The 25855-nt window shown below is 30.7% G+C and overlaps 1 protein-coding gene across 2 annotated transcripts; it reads right to left on the bottom strand.

Moving 5' to 3' along the window:
- Positions 1-4827: 4827 nt before the first annotated feature.
- Positions 4828-23115, bottom strand: LOC135130438 (proton channel OtopLc-like). 2 transcript variants are annotated; one of them, XM_064057820.1, is made up of 10 exons: positions 22914-23115; positions 22737-22865; positions 18939-19050; positions 14617-14818; positions 14228-14336; positions 13899-14172; positions 13666-13841; positions 11959-12328; positions 11678-11906; positions 4828-7380 (listed from the first exon to the last, which is right to left on the bottom strand). In XM_064057820.1, exons 1-10 carry the CDS (start codon positions 23091-23093, stop codon positions 6813-6815), a joined length of 2349 nt encoding a protein of 782 aa, XP_063913890.1. In that variant the 5' UTR covers positions 23094-23115; the 3' UTR covers positions 4828-6812. The 2 variants fall into 2 exon arrangements, with proteins under 2 accessions (XP_063913890.1, XP_063913900.1); XM_064057830.1 differs by lacking the exons at positions 22737-22865; positions 22914-23115 and adding an exon at positions 19133-19211.
- Positions 23116-25855: the final 2740 nt, after the last annotated feature.

Raw genomic sequence — 25855 nt, forward strand, 5'->3', positions numbered from 1 at the left:
AAATTGACTGAATTACATTTGACGCTTTCTGAATTACAATTGGCGAAATCTGAAATACAATTGTTGTATTCTGAATTACATGTGACTGTTCTGAAATACAATTAATGGTTTCTCAAATAAAACTGTCTATTGTGAATTACAACTGACGCTTTCTGAAATACAATTCACTAATCTGAATTACAGTTGATTTGTTCTGAAATACACTTGGAAAAGATGTAGATCTGTTTTCGACTTTATTTGTTGTGTATCGTTTCTAACAAAACAGTCGATTATATATCGGGTACTGTTTCTGCAGTTTTGTAAGCTGATTCTTTTTACTTTTACTCCTCGAGCTTAACCTAAGGAAGTATTGTAACTGAGTCCATCGGGCGACTGGCTGCTTTCATATTTTGTAGAGTACGAAAAAACAGGTCTCCTGTTTCCGTTTGCCTATCTGTTCGTCGTCTGTGTCGATTTTTTTAGACAGATAATCTCCGAAACTACCGGACCGATTGTTGTGAAATTTTTATGCTTTACGAATACCATGCGGATAAACGCTGGCCAAACTTTGTCTAATCATCTCCACTAATAATGTGATCACCTCAATATTCTACATAGTAAGGGTTTTAAATTGTATAAAATAACATGGTCCTACACCTGTAGTTTATAAACCCGTTTTGACTTTTTACCTGACACATCTAGATTTTTGGAAAAAAAAAATCAGAGCAACATTTTGCAACTTAATTTTGTGTTTTCAAAACCGAATGCTTTCCCCTAATAATAATTGATGACGTCATCTTAAAGTGTTACCGAATATATCCTATCTAAAATGTGGTGAGTCTATACTTGTGATTTATAATTGAATCCATATTTTTTGAATTGCTTATACAGGACGACTTAAAAAAATTAAAGAATGAATCAATATATTTTATTGATTAAATCAGGAACTACAAAGCTGAAGCTTTGAAATATTGTACATATTTTAAAGTTATCTTAACCATTGTAAATTTGAATTCAAAATATATTTGTTTATCACCTCCAAAAAATTGATGACCTTATCTCAAAATTTTGGCAAATAAATCTCAAACATGTAGAAAATATGAGCATATTCTTGTGATTTAACATTCCATTCATATTTTTTAGAATTGCTTATATAGGGAGACTCAAACAATTGATGAATGAGTTAATTTATTTTATTGATTAAGTCAAGAACGCCTCACTCCATTTTCCCGAAAATTTGGGAGTACAATACTGTTATTATTAGTATTACATTACACCTACCGAAATTGATAAATAAATAGCAAGTGTAAAAGCAATTATGGCGGGTACTTTATAATAAGATTTTTAATAAAGTAAGTGTAAAGTTACACACTAAAATCGGTATAAAATTTATTAATTTTATTAAATAAATAAAACTAATTTACAGATTATATTGAAAAAATTGCCTATTCCGTTGTAAGCACATTATTGAGATCTTTGATTAACTCCAAAGATCATATACTTCAATATTTTTGGGTAATAGTTTATGTCGTTAATTTCTTGTGTTATTTGTAACCTTAAATTCATCAAATTGTTGACAGAAGTCTGATAATTTGATAAATATTTTTCTTTAAATAGGGTCACAAAAGAAGTCTGAAGGAAGGAGTAAGAATACAAAATCTCGGGGGCCAAATATTCTGTGATGTCGGCTAATAATTCGCCAATAAGCCAAAAAATTAAAACATTGTTGTTGTGATTTTAGTCTAATGTGGTTTAGCCCCCTCTTGTTGGGAATAATTGTCTGGAAAAATTTGTTGTTAATATTTAGCAGAGGTTAGCTTACATTGAAGAGCATTACATTGAATAAGCAAGTTAATAACATGATTATTATTTCAATTGCCTTCGTATAATATGGGTTATCTTATCCATTGTTGATTAATTGCTTCCCAAACATCAATTGAGGACGAAACATAACATAAACATGTGGATTTTCGGTGGTCTGCATTCTCATATTTTGAGAAATAATTTCGAAGATATATAATATACGTACAGAAGAAATAGTAGAGGTCCTAAAATGGACGTTTCAAGTACATTGATATTTGGTATAAAGAAGCGGGAAACACTTGATATATGTAACTCTGTCTCATGATTATACAACTGTGGACATCAGTAGATTTATTTCGTTATAATGGATGCATCACATAAAATTAATAGAGCATAACTGTTTGTCATAAAACAATTATTAATCAGTCTAATCCGAGGTCACTTCGTCTATCCATCTATTGTGGTCTAAATTACTCTCACCCTACAGACAAAAATAATCAGTTCTAGAAAATACGTGCTATTACAAAAGCACTGGTGGATTTAATTATGTGTGAAATGTTAGGGTAGAACTCCTGGAATTTTTGAGATAGCAAATAATTATTTTTACTAGTAGGGCGAAAGTAATTTGTACCACAACGGATCAATAGAGATGACGCCGGTTATACATATGCTGCGACTTTGTCATTCAATTATGGCCATTTGTTCCGACAGAATGGAACTACTGAGATTATTAATACCGGGTGACTATTAACGATTGAAACAATTTTTGTGTTGGCAATTTTGAATTATTGGCAACAATGCTAGTATGTCATTATTGTCAGTTCACAATTGTCAACTTTCACATGAGCGGACCTAACAACGTGTTGAGAAGAGAGCAGCTGCGGACTTGGTGTGAATTTGACAATCAGGTATGCCATCATAAAATTTTAAATATGCTGCCACTATGACAAAAAAATCACAAACATTAATTTTCTGGTCGATGTATGGGTTTTTACTTCCCGAGCTTAAGCAAAGGAAGTATTGTAATCGAGTCCGTCGGCCGACTCTCTACTTTTACGTTTTCTCGATCTTTCATGACCCCTAGAATACGAAGAAATAGGTCTCCCATTTCCATCTGTCTGTCCGTCTGTCCGTCCGTCTGTCCATCTGTCCGTCTGTCCGTCTGTCCGTCTGTCTGCCGTCCCGGATTTTTATTAGACAGATAATCTCCGAAAGTACTCGACCGATTGTTGTGAAATTTTGTACTTATATTAGGAATATCATGTAGATGGTAAAACGGTAACCAAAATTTGTCTGATCATCCCCACCATTAATGCGATGACGTCACTTCAAAATTGTACATAGTAGATGGGTCTTAAATTGTATAAAATAACATAGTCCTGCACATGTAGTTTACGACTCCGAATTCAGTTTTTACCCGAAACGTCTAGATTTTTGGAAAAAAAATCAAAATTATAAAACAACATTTTGGAATTTAATTTTGAATCTGCTAACCCGAATGTTTTGAAATGTTGCAGATGTTTTAAGGCTATAAAGAGCATCATAAATCTTTAGTCAAAATATATTTGGTTATCCCCTCCAAAAACTTGATGACGTCAGCTCAAAAGTTTGCCGAATAAATCCTATCTAAAATGTACAAAATATGATGCGTCTGTACTTGTGATACATCACTCCATTCATATTTTTTGGATTTGTATATACAGGGTGACTGAAAAAAATTAATGGATGCGTCAATTTATTTTATTGATTTAATCAGGAATTACAGAACCGAATGCTTTGAAATCTTGGAGATGTTTTAAAGTTATCATAAGCATGGTAAATTTTTTATCAAAATTTATTTGCTCATCCCCCCCTAAAAAAATTGATGACGTCACCCTAAAATTTGGTAAATAAATCCTATCTAAAATGTGAAAAATATGATGAGTCTGTACTTGTGATTTATCATTCCATTCATATTTTTGGATTTGTATATACAGGCTGACTCAAAAAAATTAATGAATGCGTGAATTTATTTTATCGATTTAATCAGGAATTACAAAACCGAATGCTTTGAAATCTTGGAGATATTTTAAAGTTATTATAAGCATGGTAAACTTTTGTTCAAAATGTATTTGTTCATCCCTCCTAAAAAAATTGATGACGTCACCCTTAAATTTTGCTGAATAAATCCTGTCTAAAATGCAAACAATATGATGAGGTTGTACTTGTGATTTATCATTCCATTCATATTTTTTAGATTTTCTTAAGAGGTGGCTCAAAAAAATTAATGAAGTCAATTTATTTTATTGATTAAATTAAAGGTAACACTTATTGTTAGTACTACATTGGACCACGCCAATTTGGTAGACACAAAATTTTTTAAAGTAAAATCTCGGTTGAAACATAAGGGTAGCACGCTTATTTACATCGACTTTAACATTACAGACGTGCATTTGTTTTATGCGCTGACTAGGTTCCGCGAATGTGGAATAGACATGTTTATAATCAACCAATTGTGAATTCCACCGTCAAAAATTAAAATAAAACCCAATGTTTTATATAATAAGCGGAAGTCGAAGCAATAAAACCGATGGTCGTTTTGTTTACAGTTTCTCTGTTTGACTCTCACGTATGCTGTTACGCTTGTCATCTTAAATTAAGAATGCTTATACATACACGATTTTCAGTTCCCTCTCATATTACACGCCGGCGCCGTATACGTGAGTAAATTGTTTCGTTATTTTATTGATTATAACAAATCAATATTCAAAACGACCCAATCCATTTTCCCGAAAATTTGGGAATACAGTAATTTTATTCTTAGTATTACACTACATCTATTCCAACTGATATACGTGTCCTTGCAAAAATGTTGATGACGTCATCGCAATTTTTTTTAAATTCCCAGTACAAAAATGTGATGAGAAAAAAAAACACAATAGGCATGCAGTCGTCAAGTTTCCGACAGCGAGGGAAGTACTGTCTAAACTCTTTAGACCAATTTTTTAATTTTTAATGTTCTCAGAGAAAATGAGAAGAATTTTTGGAAAATCTAATCGGTTTTTTTAGTGTTCAGATTGTTACATTATTTTATTGAAATGAAGTACATACAAAAAGTCTATATAAAAGTATACACATGAACAAAAGTATCAACATAAAATATAGAATTTTATAAACAATAAATTAAAATTAAGCAGGCAGTTATTCAGTTCAATCTCTACCAAATAGTGTTATGTCTGGTAATAACGAAATAACTGTGGTAGAAACGATATATTGGTGATATTATAGTTAAAATTATTTTAAACACAAACCAATAAACAGACTTGAAAATATTAACGAGAGAGAAAAATTCCTGTTACGCCATTTCTTTCTAAATTAACAGGATATTTGATTTAAAAGGTAAAGATGTAACAGTTGAAGAAACTACTAGATAAAACAGTGTCTTTTTATATAAATATTTTTAAAAGTCTGTGGTTGTTGTCAGTTGCACCATGTTGCACCCGTTCACAAATTTTTATCTTATAAATGTTAAAGATTTTAAAATAAAACATGTATGAAATGAAGAATTAAAGTTTGCTACCGAAAATTTGAATGAAAAATAAAGGCGAAAAATGAAGTACCATACGATATCGAGAACGATTTTTGATTAAATGAGTATTTTTGGTTACCAAACCATATAAATTCACCATAATTTTTCGATTCAAATGAGCAATGTTTACCTGGAAAATTTAAGAATTTTTAGGATACTCATTCGTATTCCTGGTTCTTTCAAGAGGTTTTCCATTATGTTTGAGTTACCGAGTTAACTAATCGAGTTAATGTTTTTAGGCAACATTTCATTGGAAATATATCTAATTTATACTAAACAAATGTTACAGACTATACGTAATTAAAGAAGTCATCAAATGTCTGAATGAGTGGTTACATTCGTTATAGCCAGTGTCCAAAAATGATTAATTCGTATATGAGCATTTATAGCATAATAAAACTATGCCTATTTAATTAATAAATGTTACAGACATATCTCAAGAAATATAAGAATTCTTATTTCGGAATATAAGTTACCACCTATTAAAACTAATTGCATAAACTTGGAAAAGAATACGTTAGATATTAAGTTCACGAAATATTACTTTTTATGACTGAGATTATGTTGCGATTACGATGAATGTCTGTTTTACTTATACGAGTTCTGCACTCACTGATAATTTTAGATTTTGAATTTAGATAAAGACATTTTAAAATAGTTCATAACTTCTTTCAGAAACTGATGTTCTATTAACCCAAGCCGGAATGCCTAATTTAAACTACAACATTTCTTCCTGTGTTCATAAAATGGAAAATTAAATGTGTGACATTATTTTGGTTAACTTGTACATCAAGAAATAGCAATATATGTAAGAACCTGAATTACAAAATCTTTATCTTTAAAATTATTGAATACATCTGTGAACTTCAAATTTTGCCTTCTTCTTTAAGTTTTAATGCTCTCTGAAAAAAGTATGATACATACTTAAACAGGCCTAATTATGTTAAGTGTCCTTATTTTTATCAGATGTTTTAATTTTTGAATATGTGCCTTCTTTTTGAGTACGTATAACGTAAACAAGTTTTTTGATAAATTCTTTTCTACTATGTAATCAGTAATAATGTCATCATAGTATCACCGCAGTTTGTTATCAGTAACGCAATTAGTAGAAAATGGTGCCTGTAATTTCACGTATTGGTTTGCTTTTGTGTTTTATTTTAATTATGTTTACTAGCAAACATTTAATTAATTAATTTATTTGTATAAAATATTCCGATAAAATCGATTCTGAATAAACACCAAAATGGCAATTTAACATTTAGGATAAAATTTTGTCGGTAGTAGTTCGTAACTTTGTCAATATTTTCAATAATTTACAAAATGGATTACCTTTGAACCTACAAATGTGTTGCTTAGAAACAGATACTTTACTTTGTACAAATTATAAATTACATAAGATTAGCGTCAATACCTAGTACTAGGCAATTACACACTTAATCAATCACAACACGTTACGCAAGATTTAATGTGAACTCGGTTCATAAGCATATTTCCAAATATCCACTATACACACAGATGAATGAAACCTATAAAACATGGTTAACGGAACACACAAATGGCTTATAATTGTCCATAATTCTTCGCCATAATACTCCTGTCGATGATCTTGCAAACTGTGTGATTTCACTTCGAACGTTTGCATTATCCACATAGCCACATTACAAACAATCAAGAATGTTAGAAGTTCTCTTCCTGGTTTTTCTTTTCTTAGCTTTTTGGTGTTGCTGCATCGTCGTAAACCGTCAATTATAAGAGGTGTTTGCACTAAAACTTGACCAATTTCCATTACAATGACTACAATGCCACCTGCATTGCCGTCTGCGATGGCAGGAATGATTACAACAATCCCATTAAGAAAAAATGCCGGAATGCAGATGAATAGTAGTAAATCGTCCAGGAATGACATGTGTTCTTTGCTAATATCTAGCTTAGTAAGCTGGCGATAGGCGAATATGCTTGTGATGGTCATTAGGCAGGTGATAATTATGGAGGTGGTTGTATTGATAATGATTGCCTCCGCTTCGAAACGACTGAAACAAGATAAGTAGGTAATATAAATATCAATAAAAGATTCTTAATGACGAATTTTTTGAAAATACTACTGTAAACAACTTTGACAATCTGTCAAGATAAAATCGAAATTTTATCTTTAGAACTTGTATAGATGAATATCTCAGTTATTTCTACGAATTCCAGAATTAGCTCTTTTTATTGCAAGGGAAAATTATTAAAAAGCTGTTTTAGCGCTTTTATATACAGTGTGTCTAGAAATGATTGACACTTATTGGAAAATTTAATTTTTGTTAATTAAAGAATGTTACCGCTTGTAAGAAAAGATGTTTTTATATACAGTAACTAACAGTACGAATTTTTGGAAAATGTTGTTGTGCTAAGAATATGGATTTTCTTGAAATTTTTCAATGGAAAAGTGTATTTTAAAATAAGTTCATAATCAAAACAGTGTTTTTCTCAAATTATCGGAAATACGACAAATGTTACAAAAGTGAGATAATGCGGGCATTCAGTTTGTATTTTGAAAATTTAATTATTTAACAAATAAACAACGTGGTTGTTATTGATAACAACATCAAAATAATAGCCACCTATGTATATATTAAAGTTCGCATCGGCACAATTCACACAATCTTCCCGGAAATATATTTCGTTAAAAATATTTTAGAAACTAAAATAGAATAAAACGTATGTACCACGAGCATAATTGTTGATTGTGGCCCTCGGGGAATTCAAAGCCCTCCTTCGTCAAGCTTTAAACATTCCCTCGTGCCATAACCTTTCTAATTATCCCCTTAAGACATAAATTACTATTATTTGTCACAGCGTGTCCGTTGGTTCCATTCCATATTATGGAAAAAATTTATTACCGCCCAAAATAAAACAGGCTGCAAGAAGTGCAAAACTAAATCTGGTGGCAACAATATCAAAAAAAAAAAATAATAATAAGGAATCCACAAATTGTATTATCGGCGCAGTTGGTAGATTCTTCAGCAAAATAAAATTTTCTGCGTTGTGGTCACAAACATATTTTGATGTCCAAAATCACCTCAAATGTCATTATAACGTGGACATTATCAAACATCCAAGAAAACTATTAGCTTTTTTAAAGTAGAAGTCCAGTGGGTATTTAATAAAAAAATGATCCTATGTTATTTAGACAAAACTTGAGTACAGTCAAACGAAATGGGATTCATAGATGAAATTTTATATTTGTCACTTTAATTTTATTTTGTACATTAAAATAAAAATTATAACTTTATTCAGACAATTTTGGAAGAATTAGCTAAACCATTCATAAATTTCATCAACACGATTAAGTAAATCATTTATCCATTGTTTTAGAACCTTGCAGCATATTTTTCAACAAACGTATACAGAAAAAAAAATGTGATGAAGTCACAAATTTGCTATAGGAGATAAATAAATAACTTGTTCTCCAATCATTTAATCAATTTTAGTATCTTGCCCTAATAAAAAAAAATATTTCGTGTATTTTATAAAATTTGCTTTTAAAAATTTTACTTGTTTTAGGAAAACGTATTATTTACAAAAGTATATACCGTGGCAAAGTAGCTGGATATTTCAAGTGAGACTTTTGTAATGAAATGTTCGCGTTTTTAAATTTTTATTTAAAATATCCTTTTCATACGTGCTGTGTCATCAACATAGATAGCACTAGTCACAGCACAAAGGGAAAGTAATCACAGTGTATTACCAATGGAATAAAAAAGGGCCAAGTTCGGCATCGAACCCACAACCGCAGGTGGTATGGCTGCGCCGTATGTCGCCTTCTATCCGATATAGGCGCTGCGCCATGAAAGCTCAAACAGGGTGTTAGTAATGTACGTATTATAATTTCCAAATGTTTTTGCGAAAATTTGAACGTTTAGCGAAAAAACTGAAAGCGGATTCATACACTATAAATATAGGTGTATATTTTTCTATAACATTCAAATTATTTTAAAATACAATTCATTGAAATGACGTCATCAAATTATTGGTGGGGATGATATAACCATCTACATGATATTTCTAATACATATACAAACATAGAAAATTTGACAACAATCGGTCCAGCAAATTTCGGGGACAGACCGAGAGATTACTTTTTCATATTGTAGGGGTTATGAAACGTCGAGAAAACATAAAAGTGGCATTTGTCCGATGGACTCGATTATTATACTTTCTGAGCTTACGCTCGGGAAGTAAAAATCAGTTTTTTCGAAAAATTATAAAATTTGATTTTACAATATTCTATTTATTTTAATATAAAATGATAAAAAGTAGGATTCGAACCCACATGAGGCAAAATATAATTCCAAGAATCAATCCTCAGTTCCACTCAACGACGAAGCATTTCAAGCAGTAAACGAGACATGAACCAAGAGGAACATAGTACACAAAAGAATTTTTATAGTCTAATTAAGGCGGATTTATAAACCATGGGAGTATACTATTTCATAAAATTTAGATAACCTTAACTAGGCAAAATTATTATTATCTGTCTAATAAAAACGACAAAGACAGACAGACAGACGGAAACGAGAGACCTATTTTTTCTTGGTCATGAAATAAAAATAAAGAGATGTTTTCGTAGTTTAAGAAAAAAAAAACCTCACCATGTTTGCCATTTTAAAAATCATCAACAAATATTATTATTAAACTAATTTTACTGAGTTTTTACATAAAATTTAATCAGAAATTATTTTTTAACTGAATGTGTAATAGCTAATCAAGACATATTACTGGAAAATTGAGGCTAGGTGCATTTCAGTTGCAAAAAATGCTTTTGATTGTCCTAATAGGAGAACACAATTTATTTAAATCTTAATAAATAAAGCAAAATTTAGGGGCTTTTGTCGACTAAAGTTATAGAATTACTAGATTTTTCCTTAATTTTCTAGTGTATTTTCTCTTAGAATTTTTCTTCAGAGTGCTCTGCAAGCCTAAAATATTCCAGGATGGTAAATCTATATACTATTTAACAGTAAATTTTAACTCTAGTTTAATTTTGACAAGTCGCTTATCCTCTGGCAAGATGCATTTAAGTATTCAAAGTTTTAGTTATTTTCACTTACTAAAATAGTTTAGTTCTACGTATTATTCAAAGTCAGCATCTAGTATTTTATTATTAAAATCTGAGTCGTCATGTCACTATTGTCATTTTCTAATTATGATTCTGAGTCAGATTCCGCTAGTGGAGGAGCTATAAATTGTAGACCTTATTTTTAGATGAAAGCCGAAAAGTTGTGTACAGTATTTCATTAACACTTCCTGTAATGTCTGGTCTGTCAAAAGTAGTTTTTCTGGTCAGTTCTAAAAGGTTGAATTAAATCCCACAGTTGTATTGGGATTACCTAATTAACTCTTCAATTTTGAAAAAGTGTCTCTTTCATCGTTTTGTGGTAATCTCTGTTATTATTTAATATAAAGCTACATATATATAATTAAGGAATACATTGGACACTGCTTTCGCTAAATATACCATTTCGTCAATAATGCCGTTGTTATTACAACTTATTTAAAGAGGCATGGAAGTTATACTTGTTGAAAACACTTTGTGGACTGAAAAAAATTAAAAAGATTTAATTAATAGGGAGAATTTTGTAGAAAATACGAGTTTAATTGAGAAAATAAAAACTGAAGAAATCCAATCGCAATTCAGAATTACTGTAATTTTACCGCAAATACGTAATCCAAATAACCGTGTATTACTCTTGTACTGGTATTTTCCAGTTGTATTTACAATAAAAAATTCTTGATTTGATGATAATTTGATGTTTTATCTAATAATAAATCTTTTTTGCTGCCATAAATCTTATTTTGAGCGTTATTATTATTTTTTTTTCTTAATCTGCCATATTGAAAAAAAAAAGAATTAGGAACCAACTAGGTAAAAACGTATGTTTAAGAGAACGAAAGGATCTCACTATTGACTGTAATACTTATCTTATACTCCTAATTTTTTATTTACAAATAACTGAGAAGTACTTATTTATCATTTAATGTTTAGTGGAAATGACAGTTCTGGATAACTTTTGTGGCATATCATGTCTCATTTTTATACACACTTGTCTCAAAATAAATTGTTTCTACAAAATAAAATACGAAAAGAAAAACTGTTGCATGGATGGAATGATTCGAAAGTAAATGCACACTGACTAACGAGAACTGTTCATCAATACTGCTTATATTAATTTTTGAGTATGAATCACATGTTCAGGTCGGTATTGAGCGATACGCTTGAAGAGGTATCTCACAAAACACATCAGTAAAAAGTTTTTCTACCACAAATTAAAAAGCGTTGCTTACTCATCGTTAACAGCAATGAGGAACAATATGACGCTGACAATCGTCAACACCATGATGACAATTCCACTAAACAGCCCCTTGTTGGCTGAATGGCAATCGGCGTGAATAACGATGTTGCTCTCGAGATTATCATTGTTTCCTTCGGGACTGTCACATTGTCGCTCGGATGACATTTCCTCTTTCTCTTTGCATTTTCCGATGTTTCCCCATATCACGACCAGCACCCCAACTAAACATTTAGTTTCAATAAACGGCCACACACGTGATTATGTGATGCTCACCGACAAGGATGCTGTACTCCACGGAGAATGGATACAAATAAGGGGAATAGTTGCGATAGATTGTACTCATGCCGACGTCATTCCCACATTCGCCTACAAATTGATGAAAGGAAGCGTTTAGATAAGTCTTCAATAGTGAAGCGCCTCTTTTGTTGTAAGAAGTGAGCGGTAAGGCAACTGGTTGACTTGTAAAAAATGAGATTTCGGAAAGGGTAGTGATGGAATTTTCGGTGTTGTCGTCTTCGTGAGCGTGATTAGAAAGTGATTCCACTGTTTCTCGTAGGATTGTCCACATCCAGAAACAGAGACTTGCAGATATACAATGCATTAGAGCGAAACGAACTATCGCCACATGGCGATTTATTATTATCTGTAACAAAACAAAAATGTACTTACATACGTCCTTGATAAAGGATATTTATTGTTGCACTTAATTTCAAATTTCAAAACTCTTTTATTGAACAAAGTAATTATTAGAAACAAGGTGTAATTAAAGAAAAGTAGGCAAGCTTATATAAATTTTTAAATAGGTGACAGATCTATAAAGATAACAACCGGAATTGTTTATGGTATCATAACGGATATGCCTATATTGTGCTATAATTGTCTTATATGGGATGTTAGGAAATGCAACTATAAATATAATTGTGGAGGTAATATTACGGGATCAAGGTTTTTTAATGGTATATATCATTTTTTTGCGACATGCTTGGATCAAGATTTTTTGGATGAAATATCTCTGAATAGAGAAAAATTTAATTAATGAAAGTAACAGAAGTAAGCAGTGATATGCGAAAAAGAGTGCAGAAGGTCAAAAGCAATATAAACCTCTCTCTGACTCTCCTGTTTTATTAGTATTGCTTAAGAACCGCTAAGCTTTCTTATTGTTTTTTTTAATTACATCGGAACGGAATAAAAACGAAATCGCAATATCAAAATAGTATATTATTAGCCAAGGTTGCAGAGCCAAGCATTCTAGACCGAGCGCAAATTAGAACCCGAGACGCGCAGCGTCGAGGGCTCTGAAGCGCGAGGTCTAGAAGTGGCTTTGCAACCGTGGTTAATATACTATTTTTTTCACTAGTAGAAACCATAAGACAATAAACTGCAAAAATAAACGTTCAATTTTTTGACGCAACATGATTTTGTTTTGATTTCTAATCAAACTTAATCTAAATCTTCAATACAAAGAAAACCGTTTATACTTGTCCCTGAGTTAATCATTTTATCTTCTACCGTCTACCAACTACCATGCGTATACTCAAGTAATGTTTGTAGCACACATTTGTTCATTTTTTAAGAAATAATCACATCAAACATTGCATACATAACCTCAATTTTTCTTTTTGAACCGGTGGTCGCAAAAGTTGAATTTGCTACCACTAAATGAGTCGACATTTGCATGCGTCATGGCTGCTAGTGAAAAAAAATTATTATTTATCATTACTGCTTCCGAACTTACTTAAAATGATTACGAATTGAAATAAAAATAGATGTTGTAGTAATATGTGGAAATATTTTGATAACAGTAGTCACGTTTGATAAAACACTAGATAAAACAAATTTTGTGGATAAGTAGAATAAGGAAGTGACTAATTACTGATCCATGCCTTTTTTTATAATCTGTTAACATTATCTCGAGAAGTCAAAGCGAAATATTAAATTGAGGTGTCCACTATAAACTTCTTTTACGTTTTCGATACTTACATTTGAATATTTGAATATGAAGTACAACAGCAAAAAGGAGTACACCGGGTATAAGATGTCCAACACAAGACTTACAAGGGTGGCACATTCGTAGAAAGCTTCGCCATCTGACGTTAAAAAAAGTATTTGATATCCTAGCAGAAGTCCACTATGTATCAAGTGACCAACGCAGAAACCTAAGAACATAATAAAACTAATTGCTACGAAAAACTTTCCCTTCGGCTAAATTATACCTGCGGCTCCGATTTTCAAATAAAAGTTGCCTGAATGCCTGTCCTTGCTGAAGCAATAATAATGTTCTAATTGTTTCCCTAACTTGATGGCTTCGGGTAGCTTGATATTAAGTTGAAATTCGCCAGTAGGCGATTCTTTCATCTCAATTTCCTCGGACACGTTCTTTTGTAACAAGTCATTGTACCTGTTTCTCTTCATAACAAAGAGCTTAATGTCCACCGTTATGTAAAGAATAAAAATGAGGGCAGCAATCACTAGATACAAGCTGAATGCCTGAAACATCACGTCCAAAAATGTGACCACTATTAAAATTATCTTTCGAACTTACTTCAGCCAAAGATCCGTTTACAATAAAAGTGTCGCTTATATACACTATCACGCCAAGAGTGATGATGAAGAGGGCGTACATAGAGCTGAGAATTTTGGTGAGGTGCTTCCTGAAAGCATCATTTGCCACGTTTTCAGATTAATATCGGTACATTGTGTGAAATAAATTACGCATGTAGATCATTTTGTAATTGAATACTTCATATAATTTCGCTATAATTTGGAATTCAAATGGCAGCAATGTCGCCAACAATGATCAACTGTAAAATGTAATTGCCGTTTCCTCGTAGAGTGCTATCATTATTAAATCCGTTCTATGGTCTCGCTATTTTCGAAATATTTCATAGCGAGACACGTTTTGTGTTCAATTTTTTACTCTATTGTGCTCACCTGAAATTTTTCTTTTTGTCTTCTACACTGGTTGCCTTTGCATGGTCACTGCTGGATGCGTAAGAGATCGGTGATTGAGCATAATTGCGAGCGTATTCGTCCAGATCATTTGTATAGGCTTGATTTACGTAGCATTCGGTTCCAGCTGTGGAATAAAGCTCTTGTTGGCTGCCTACACTTCGGCGTCTGGTGTTGCTTTCACCTGTAGTCCGTAAAATTAACTGTTGTTATCAGGATTAAGATGTTAGGATGAAATAAATAATCAGAAAGTGCTGAAAGCCACGCGTTTAAGTGGCATTTTAATTTTTTTTTCTCTTAACTATAAAAGGTATTTCCCATGTTTGTTTGTTTTTCTTGAAAAATTTTGTTTTATTTTAGGTTTGATCAGTTTTAAAAATATGATTCGAATACAAGTATTGTGAAAAGTGTAACTATATTAAGCAAGCACAAATAAATTTGAATTTTGAGTATCACTGAATACAGTGATATTTAATTGATAATAATTAAACTAATGAGGTTATTTTATATAGATATTCAATCCTATAATTTGATGCACATATTATATCAACATGCATCGTCAAAAAATGAACTTACTAGCAATGGATATTTTCCAGAAATTTTTGTGTACAGGGTGAGGACACTTAGAATAACTTTTTTTTTATGAACCTATGTAAAGGAATTTAGTTAATAAATAAACATGAATGAGTATTATTAAATATGCATCGCTTCATTAACATGAAATAGTTGACAGAAAGCGCAGTAATTAAAAAAAATATCGTCACAAATTTTTATTTAATTTATCTGAATTTTTATTTTAGTGTAAAATTGTCAAAAAAGTACTGTGCAAAGTTCAGTATTTATTAATTTTGATATGACTAACTATTACAGCGATTGTGTACAAAATAACTCCGTGGCGCAACTTGAATGCATTCGTTCACTCGACTCGACTTGCTGACTGGACTGGCTGAAAAATAATCGTTCCCATTGGTGGCCTCTATTTAAACCTATACGTTTCTCTCGGTGGATCGAGAACGCCGCTTCGAGTGTTTTCTGGGCCCGTCGCGACATCCGCTTCCAGGCTTTCCTTTAGCGAACGTCGCGCCGCCCTGCCCATGAGTCATACTACATACTAGAAGAAAGAGATACATACTAGAAAACCCATAGGCGTCGTACCAGGGCGGCGTATGGGTTTATTTCGTAACAATATTGTCTGAAAGCATGTTTTGAACTTTGTTTTCTAAGCACGTTTCTACGAAAATAAAATAGATGCTTCACTATTTTTGAGCCTCATGAATTTATTTCATTTATTATGCTTTTCTGAAAAAAAACTGCAATATTTAGAAAACAAAAAAGTTAAATGTTATTTCTGTAATAAATTTTGTCCGTTACTTTTTTTAAAGTAGTGAATTTACCATTGCCCGTGGACTGTTATTCTGTATTTCAAATTTAATATCATTACCTTTGGCTAATAAATAGAAGAGTTATTCGAGATGTTCGCTTTTAGCTCTCTCTTCCTGTATATCACAACATTATAACAGTGATTCTGTTGTGGCTTATTTGTTATAGTTATAACTATGATTACGTAGTTCTTAAAAGAAAGAACAAAATACTCTTCTTTTTATTTTATGAAGTATTATATTATACATATATCTGAAATGAGAACAGTGCAAATAACTATGAACTACGAAAGTTAAAAATAAAAATACAGATTTAATTTTAATAAAATGAAACAAAAATTAACAAAATCATTTTATTTTAATGGCAAAAAAAAATGTAAATTTAGATGTGAATTTAAATTGTTCTTCGAACACATTTTTTCGTATCAAAATTCTGGGAATCCAGCAACATTATCATTGTTTGCCTTTGACAATCAGTTAACTGGGCATGAACAACATCAGGTAAGTAAGTTATCTATGTGTTATATATTGCGTATATCAAAATTAATTTATTTTTCTTGGTGACGATATTTTAAGAAATATTAATACTTTTTTTGGTTTGGTTTTTCTGGTTTGATAAGAATGTTTACAGAGAATTTGTCAAAACGTGTAATAGTATTTTATCGCCACATATCCTTAATATTTGTTTCCTTACCAATAAATTAACGCTGTCATATAAGATAAACCTGTAGAGATAAAATACTTTGAAATGCACATAGAATTTGTTATACATATGAGAAGATGAGACAAGTTTTATTTATAAATAATAATTTAGCCTATTTTTTCATGTTAAATTTAAAATGGAAGTAGAGATAAGAGCTATTAATTGAAAATGTAACGAGTAAAAATTAAATTCAGTTGGTTTAAAAAGAATCTAAATTATAAAAAAAATATTTATAAGCATTAATTGTATCATAGATAAATTGTGTAAAATATAATTACTTACAAGTCAAGCAGTAGCTATTTCTGTATAAAAGCATAATTAAATTGTTATTATGAATTTAGGAATTATTTGTTGCAACAAAATCCTTGCAACGAATAAATCATTTGACGAAGCTTAAGAGTGTAGTGAACATTATTATTTTTAACTAAACTACTTAAACATTGTTTATTCCTGTGCCACTACTAAAAACAATGAGTCAAATCGATTCCATCTAATTATAACTACATGATTTGTTTAATAAGTAGGATCTCTGATACGGAATTCATTAAAACTAATTTTTTTTGTTCACTTGTTTTAATTGCCGTATATAAATTATTATTTTATGATTTTATCTGCGTAAGCTACAAATTGTTGTGCAACTTGTCATTAATGTAATTAATGTAAAACTGTGACACATATTTATTATCCTATATCAGGTCAAACTTTTAAGTTTAGAATAGGTATCAAGAAGTTAATTTCTTGCTTGGTCTCTTGTACTAATATAGATAACAAACTAAAAGTTGTTTTTAAATGTTGTTATAAAGAGAATAAGTAAGCATGACTAATTTGGCGGATCCCGAGAAAACAACTATTTCAAATGAGTGTAGAAATTTTTAACAGGCAATAAGTCCTGCTGAGATAATTAATCCTACACTAATTTAATAGTGGCATAATTATTATCGACTGTTTCTCACGAATTGAAATTGTGCACGACTCATTATTATTCTGAGAACTAATAATTTGTAAAATTACCTAAACACATTTCACAAAATTGAACGGTTTAGATTCAACAAATTAAGCAGGACAATTTTAATTATTGATTATTACAAAAGTTTTTGTAATGCATTAAAAAATTTTAAAGAAATAGGTACATACATAATTTACTTGGAGCTAATTGTGACATTAAATTCTAATTAATCTAAATTAATCTTAATTATGATCTTTTTAATAAGAAATCATCAGGAATTTAAAATGTAGTGAAATTTTTTGAATAAGTTTTTCTTACATACTCTAAAATAAATCTACATCTTACACAAAACTTACATTCATTAAATTACACTCTACAGTTAGTGAGAAATGTCACAAAAAAATGACATATTTATATCACTTTTTTCATGCAATGAACATGGTTTATTGAAAGTAGGGTTATATTTGTTGTTAGTACACGCCATTTTATGAATAAACTAGTTTTTTCACCAGCATTGAACAAATGACAACTAATGTCAAAACGACACCAACTATCAAAGTGACAAAACAAAGCACAGGATGAAAATTTTTGTTTCTCGTTTTTTCGCATCCAAGATACATGATATTGTTCCGCATATAAACGACCGAAGTTCCAATAAAAGTAGAGGAGTTTTTTTAATGAAGTAAATACCGATAGAGCAATAAAAACACCTTCAAAAACAGCCATGGATTTTGAAAAGTTTGCCTTTGATCATTTGCATTTTCAACTTAAACTTCAAATAGACGGTAATTTGATAAGATTTTATCAAAGACAAATCTTCAAAAATCTGTAACTGTCTTTGATTATGTTTTTTTATTGTCCTTTCGGTAGAAAATACATTAAATGTCGTATCATACATGAACATTGTATTACTTGGGAAATAATAAAAAATAGTGAATATAATAATTGTTTAAATTTAAATCAATATTTATAATTACTTAAGAAAATTTTAGTGCTGAGTGTTGGGAACATCTATATTTACATATGACAATTATGTTCGAGACAAACTGAGAAAAAATACAAGTACAATAACAAATACAATGAGCTAAAATAAAAGTATATTAAGAAAAAAACAAAAGTCTTATAAGTTAGGTATAAGTCTTTCAAAGTTTATTGACCTATTCAATAAATTGTAAAAACGATATAATTATGCAACTACGAGCTTCAACCGGAGCGCATCATTGAAATTTTTACAAAAATAAGTAAAAAAAGGTAAATAAAATAATTTAAAACTCACCCAAAATCTCATCAATGGATGTGTTGGTCAAGTAATTCCCATTTTCCGTGTTATTGTTGTTTGTAGGCAAAACTAACTTCAGAACCATGTTTCCATTCTTTGATCCGGTATTCTGCGAACACAACACATAACAATTTAACTTGTGCAAATTCTCATTAAGCCGAGATCGTTTCAGAAAAGTGTGTGTAACAAACCGATCATGCGTGCACTGCATTTTGTAACTAGTTTTTTTAGGAACATTGCTAATTCGTCAAAATGCTACGCTTCTCTCGCTGAAGACTAAACTACAAGAACAGCGGAAAGTAAAGGTTTCAGTCCATTGTATTTTCGCCTGACGAGCATTCGGAACGGTCTTTTTTTTGTTCCACCATGTAAAACCTTCTTTATTGTCATTAATTCTTACAATTTCACTTTAGCTGACTTAATTAGAAGGTTAATTAAACAAAGTTTAAAAAGCAGAATTAAATAAACAGTGTATGTCAGTAGTATTTGATTGAATAAGAGGGTTAATTCGTATGAGGAAAAGTGACAGTGACAAAAGATTCTAAACATACTCGTGTAGACAAAAGCTAATTCTTGCCTATGCATTAAATAGACCGTGACATTGAGGATGGTTGGTCATTCGGCTGCGAAAAATCTCAATAAGTACCAAGTTGCTTTCGTCAAGATTTGTTATTTTATTTATTTTACGGATGTTTATCGAAGGAAATAAAGCAAACCTCATTAAGGATGCGGATTAAGCTGGATTCAAATCAGAGTGATTAATAATAAGACAAAGACTATGCTTGAGAAGTTAAGAAATTGTCTGCGGTGGCTTTTAACGAAACAATGAATTTGTATCGTAATGTTGGTGTGAAGTTTTGTGCAAGAACTCTCTCAAGAAATTTTACTATTATATAACCGATGACTGAACAATTCGGAACTTAGTTGCTTAGTTTATTTTTTACAAAATATATATTTGGCAAATTGTTTTTATTTTCGGATTAAGTTATTTATGCAAAATTGTGACAAAACTGTGTTCATAATAATAACTAACAAACTAACAACAGTAATAAATAATGCTTGTGAATATGGAAGTCTTATATTCCCATAGCGGTGATTTTTAACAAAGGATTAATCTATGTGATTTAGATATGCAGTTTAGTTAAAAAATTCTTGACCTATACAGTCGGCACGTTGTTAAAAAATACGTCCCGATGAAAAAAGTGTCAAGTTCTCTCATGTTTATTTTGCGGTTTTTTCTTGTTTACTCGTAAAATATACCTAAAGATATTGAAACAATTACTGCTACAATTTCATAAGTTCTCCCTTATCATCATTAACTATTTACTCTATATTAAAGATTGATGTGTGAGATTAGTTTAAATATCTATCTATCTATTTAGAAACGATTCTGCCCGCTAGGTATATTCCGCATTTTTATTGTAAATTATAACTACTTAAAGTTATGGTTTCCATAAAAAAAATATATAAAAAATACAAGACAAACGAGGTAACAGAAATAATTAATTTAGAAAGGTTTTTGCAAAATGTAGTAAGATCACAGTATTTTTTGAAACTGATTTTCATATGTGGCAGTTTAAAATTTCACAGTAGGTATGCCATATTTAGTTTATAGTTCTCAGGCTTCCTTATTATTAATCTAAAAGTTCTTTTATTTTCAAACGTCATATAACTGACACTTATATGACGCTCTTACCGGGGTTTAAGTGTCATTTCTATGACACCGTATTTGAGCGGCGTATAAGTACTACTTATACTCCGCCGGCGTATAAATAAAGCATTTATACTCCGCCGGAGCATAAATATGTGAAAATCATAGCGGTTGTCAACCATAGTAACCATGGTAAGTAAAATCAAGGCAATTCCTTAATGAAGCAAGAAGATAGGAAATAATCATTTCAAAAGAAGATTAATCGTTTGAAAATAAAATATTGTATTTCATTCGGAGTTTAAGTGACTTCATGTGACTCGTATGGACTTAATTCGCCTCGCTATCGCTCGGCGTTTAATCGTCCATACTCGACACATAAAGTATCACTTAAACTCCTAATAAAATAAATATCTATTAAACCAAAGTTGTTTAAAATGAATTAGATTTATTACAGAAATTATAGCATTTATAATGAATCTTCTTAATAATTTTATTTATAAAATTTAGTGTCTTGAAAAATTATTCATCCCACCTGATTTTTTTCTTAATTTAATATGTTCTCCTTTTATATAGTTCCTTTAAGTCTTTCCCCTTTTCTCTTTTTTATCCGCCCATAAGTACTATGATATTACTATTAATTCACAGAATAAGCTTGAATGAAAGTAGATGTTCATATCTTAACAAATGCACAATTTCTGAAAAATATTCGGATTTTATACCAACCATCATCGAGCTATTTATAGGTTTTTACAGTTTTTATTTTACCGGGTACATTTATTGTGTTTTATATTTACTGTGTAATATCAATTACTCTATCGCTGGTTTCACAATTTCTGTAGAACAACAATGGTAATTTTTTATATTATCCTTACGATTTTTTATTAGAACGTCCGACATATTGTTAAATGTTGTAAATAATCTTTATTGCTTTATTGTTTTATTTATTAGTTTATTAGAGAGAGTTTTTTCATCGAAAAATTGTGTATAATAAATCACCACTGGACAAAATTTGATTTAGAGGCCTATAAATAAGTTAACGGTAATTTATTGCCAATTGCTGCCGTTCTGTAGTTTTCCACTCATTGTTATAATATTTTTTTATTTAACTTGTAAGAGTAAAATAAAAATTGCCATTTAGAAAGATTTTAAGTTAGGTACATAGAACAAATGGAAGTTTTAAAAAGTGGTTGAAGGTTATTTAAACAAACGAAATTTGTTTTTGCGAAATTTTATTTATTTTATGATAACCCCTATAAGTTAAAAAATATAGATAATAGCAGTCACAGTGTAAGAAAAAGTGGTATTCGTCATTAATTAATTTGGATTTTTTTCTTTGAAAATTTGAATGCCAAGTGTAAAAACTCAAGCAGATTCATAAACGAGAAATACAAGTACCTATGTTATTTTATAAAATTTAAATGGCGTTTATTAAAAAACATTTTGAAGTAACGTCATCAAGTTGTTGGTGGCAATGATTAGACATATTTTGCTTAATATTTTTTCATCAGTTTGTCCCGTACGGATAGACGGCAGACGGAATGAAAGACTTATTTTTTCGTAGCCTAAGGATCACGAAACGTCGAGAAAACATTAGAGTAACCGTGTGACAGATAGACTTAAGTACAATACTTCCTTTGCCTATATTAGGAAAGTAAAAAGTCACGAGTAGCCACAGATCACACAAACACTGTATATTAAAATGAAATAACAACAGAATTATTTTGATTTCAGTGCTTACTAATGTAGAGAAACACAAATTACGAAAAAAACACAGTTTTTGGAAACATTTTTGAAGTCGTTTTTGTTTCCTACAAATATAGTTTAGTTACTTACGTAATGAGATATTATTTACAAGTTTTAAATTAGAAGCATCACTGGAATCTTGTTAATTTTTCTTAAGACAAGATATTGTTTTTCGCTCAAGAGTATCGAAACTTAATTTGCAAGAGGAGAGCAGAGATCTACTGTTGTTACACTTAATAGTTAATTCTTTTAAAGTATAGCCAGATAGCCACCGCTTTTTTTGGACTGAAAACTCTGCCACTTTATGGTCAAAATTATTTAGAACAGTTGTTGAATGTTTAAATACAAACAACAAATGAGTTTGGTTGGTATATAAAAATAGTGGAACCAAAATCACTCACATTTCTCAGTAGTTCAGCTTTAAGCGATCCCACTGAAGAAATAGTTCTCTGTAACTGTGGATGCTCTCGAATGGGTCTTGAAACGTCAATTGAAGAAGCACTTCTTTTTAAACCGGCACCCGGTACATTCTAAAATTTTGTTAATTTATAAGCTTTACACCTTTTGTTTTTTCTTACTTGGTTATTTATCCCATTTCGTAGGTTTTCTGAAATTAATCTAGAAACTCTGAATCTGCCACTTTGCACTTCAACATCTTCTGGTATTTCACATGACACTTGTCTTGGACCACGTGGTCTTTGACCACGCAGTTCGACCGAACCATCCTGGCTTTCACTAGTAGTACGAGATGAAGCCATTGATGGTTGCGTCAGAACTAAACTAAAAACAGTATATTTAGATTATTTTATTGGGAGGCTGTAAATTTTTCTTTATCCATAATTTTACTTTTTATTAGTTCACTTTTATGGCTTTAATTCTTTGAAATGCAGCTCAAGGGGAACACAAAAATCGAAGTTCATTATCAACCTAAAAATCAGCAGATAATAGGTTTTAGACAGCGTATAATCGCGATATACTCCCATAAATTATAGTAACAGACGTCAAAAGAATGGCTATAAAAATACGTCAACAATAAATAATAATAAATCTCAAAAAAGTTAACAGAAGTTGATACACTTGATCACAACAAAAATACAAAGTGGAATCGACGAGGGCAGCAAGTCGCTTTAGCCGATCTTGCAATAATTTGAGGGAGCTTTTGACCACTTTTAACATTCCTTATGGCAGCAAGTCCCCACATAATGTTAAATTAAAATATCGATTGGGAGTTGCAGGGAAAGAACAACATGTAAATTTCCCATCGATGAATGTAGGATTGTTTTTTCTTCTGTGAAATGTTAGGTGTTTTGCTTGAGGCTTTTGCGCCTTAGTTTAGTTCCATTTAGTTTTGTAGGCGTAACCACGGAAAAGACAGCTCACTATCCAGGAACTTCAGAGCATAAATGTAATGTCGTGTGTAACTTACTTCTTGATGATCTTTCATTTAGACAGTCTCTTTGCGTGAGTTCTGTTAGTGGGGGTGTTGCGTGGATGATGTGGAATTAGAGACGTTATTATAAATCTAATACTATTACAATTACAAATCCAAGGTCAACAAAATTTAATTTGAATAAAATAAAATAAATATAAATTTAATTTAACTTTTTATATATTTATTTAGTATATACTTTTGTTATCAACTGCCTAATTATGGTTGAACGACTTTGCAGGTGACTAAAACTTCTGTAAATCATATGAGGACAGTAACCACTTGAAAACTGTCTCTCCTAAAATTTTGCTATCACTGACTATCTAACAACTTTAATCTTGGAAATATTTAAATAAATTGCGTAAAGAACCACCATAAATATGTTTTTTGATCATCACAAAAGATTATCCGAGTCCGATTGCAAACATATATGTTTGCAGCCTTTCCATTTTTCATCATTTACATACTTATTTCAACTTTTATAGTTGAAATAAGTTCAACGAATACTGATGCTGAGTAAATATTCGGTTGTTTTATAAATTGTCAATCTTTCTTTAAATTTATTCGAATTTTTGTTTAAGCTAAAAACAATTAGTTGAATTCATACTTTTTAAATGCTAATTATTTTAATAAGTATCTAATAAGAGAGAACGGGGTATACAGAGAAAAATGGTTAAATCGAAAGTTCCCATGGCAAGAAGTCTGTTGGAATTTTTCTACTCCTAGTTGCGTATTAGTATTAAACTAAAATGCTGTTTACAAACATTGATAATTTCTTTTAAATTAGATGTTTTCTTTTTTAATTTCTATTGAAAAATTAAGTTTAATAGCAGTAGTAAATGACTCATACAAAAATGTAGGTAATCTATGTTAGTTTACTACATATTTTGATGTATTTTATGGAGGTTCTTAAGGTGTTAATTTATGATAGATTTGTCAAAATATTTATAGAAACAAAAACTGAAAAATACACTGAGAAGACTGTTTGTGGATTGGTGATTTATGATGTCACAACTGTATTATCGATTCGAGACGATAATTAGTATCTGTGCGTGTTGACAAGTCTTTGTTTAGGATTATAAATATATTTTTCTTCAAGTCAAACTTTTTCTCACAAATTTTATCAAATTTTTTAAATCCTATTTATAAGAACTTTTTTCGTTTTAATAATACTTAATAAGTGAAGCAGTTAATGAAGGAAATCCTAGACTTCATTTCGAAAGTATTTCATTTAATAAACTACGGCAATAAGAAATATTTGGACTTAAATTGTATCTCACAGAACTCTACTGCAAATTGCCTATTGGAATGGTGCTGAAAAATTATTAACCTTTAATTTGCCGCTCGTTTTTACGTAGTAAGTTGCTCAACTTAAGAACTTTGCAATTATTGTTGTTAACTGACGTAAATAAAATTTGTTCACGGTGTCATACAAATGTGAAATATCTGAAGACTACTTTATGATTCATTATAATTTTTGTACACTGTGCGACTGGCTACCTTTATGTTTTCTCGACGTTTCATGACTCTTAGAGTATGAAAAAATAGGTCTCTCGTTTCCGTCTGTCCGTCTGCTGCCTGTATTAGACAGTTAATCTCCGAAACTATAGGACTAATTGTTGCAAAATTTTGTCTGCTCATTCCCACCAACAATGATGTGACTTCATCTCCAACTTTACAACTCTACATGTTATTTAAATTTTATAAATGAACATACTTCTCCACTCATAGTTTATTAATTCGTGCTGAGTTTTTTATCCTTGTCATCCAGATTTAAAAAGAAAAATTACAACTTTTTACAATTTAATTTTGAAATTTTAAAACCGAATTCTCTGAAACCTTGCAAACGTTTTAAGGTTATCGGAGGCACGGTAATTTACAATTTTGATGAATAAATATTATTTAATTTTATGAAAATAACATACTCCTGCATGTGTGATATATAACTCCATCCAGATTTTTGGAAAAAAATTCAAAATTGTGCAACATTTTGCACATTTAACTTTTAAACTGCAAAATCGAGTGCTTTGAAATTTTGCAAACGTTTTACCCCAAAAAAATTGATGACGTCATCTTAAAATTTTACCGAAT

Source organism: Zophobas morio, unplaced genomic scaffold (assembly GCF_036711695.1).
Source record: "Zophobas morio isolate AGI-343-1 ecotype UQ-CSIRO unplaced genomic scaffold, CSIRO_AGI_Zmor_V1 ptg000002l, whole genome shotgun sequence".
NCBI classification, from domain to species: Eukaryota; Metazoa; Arthropoda; class Insecta; order Coleoptera; family Tenebrionidae; genus Zophobas; species Zophobas morio.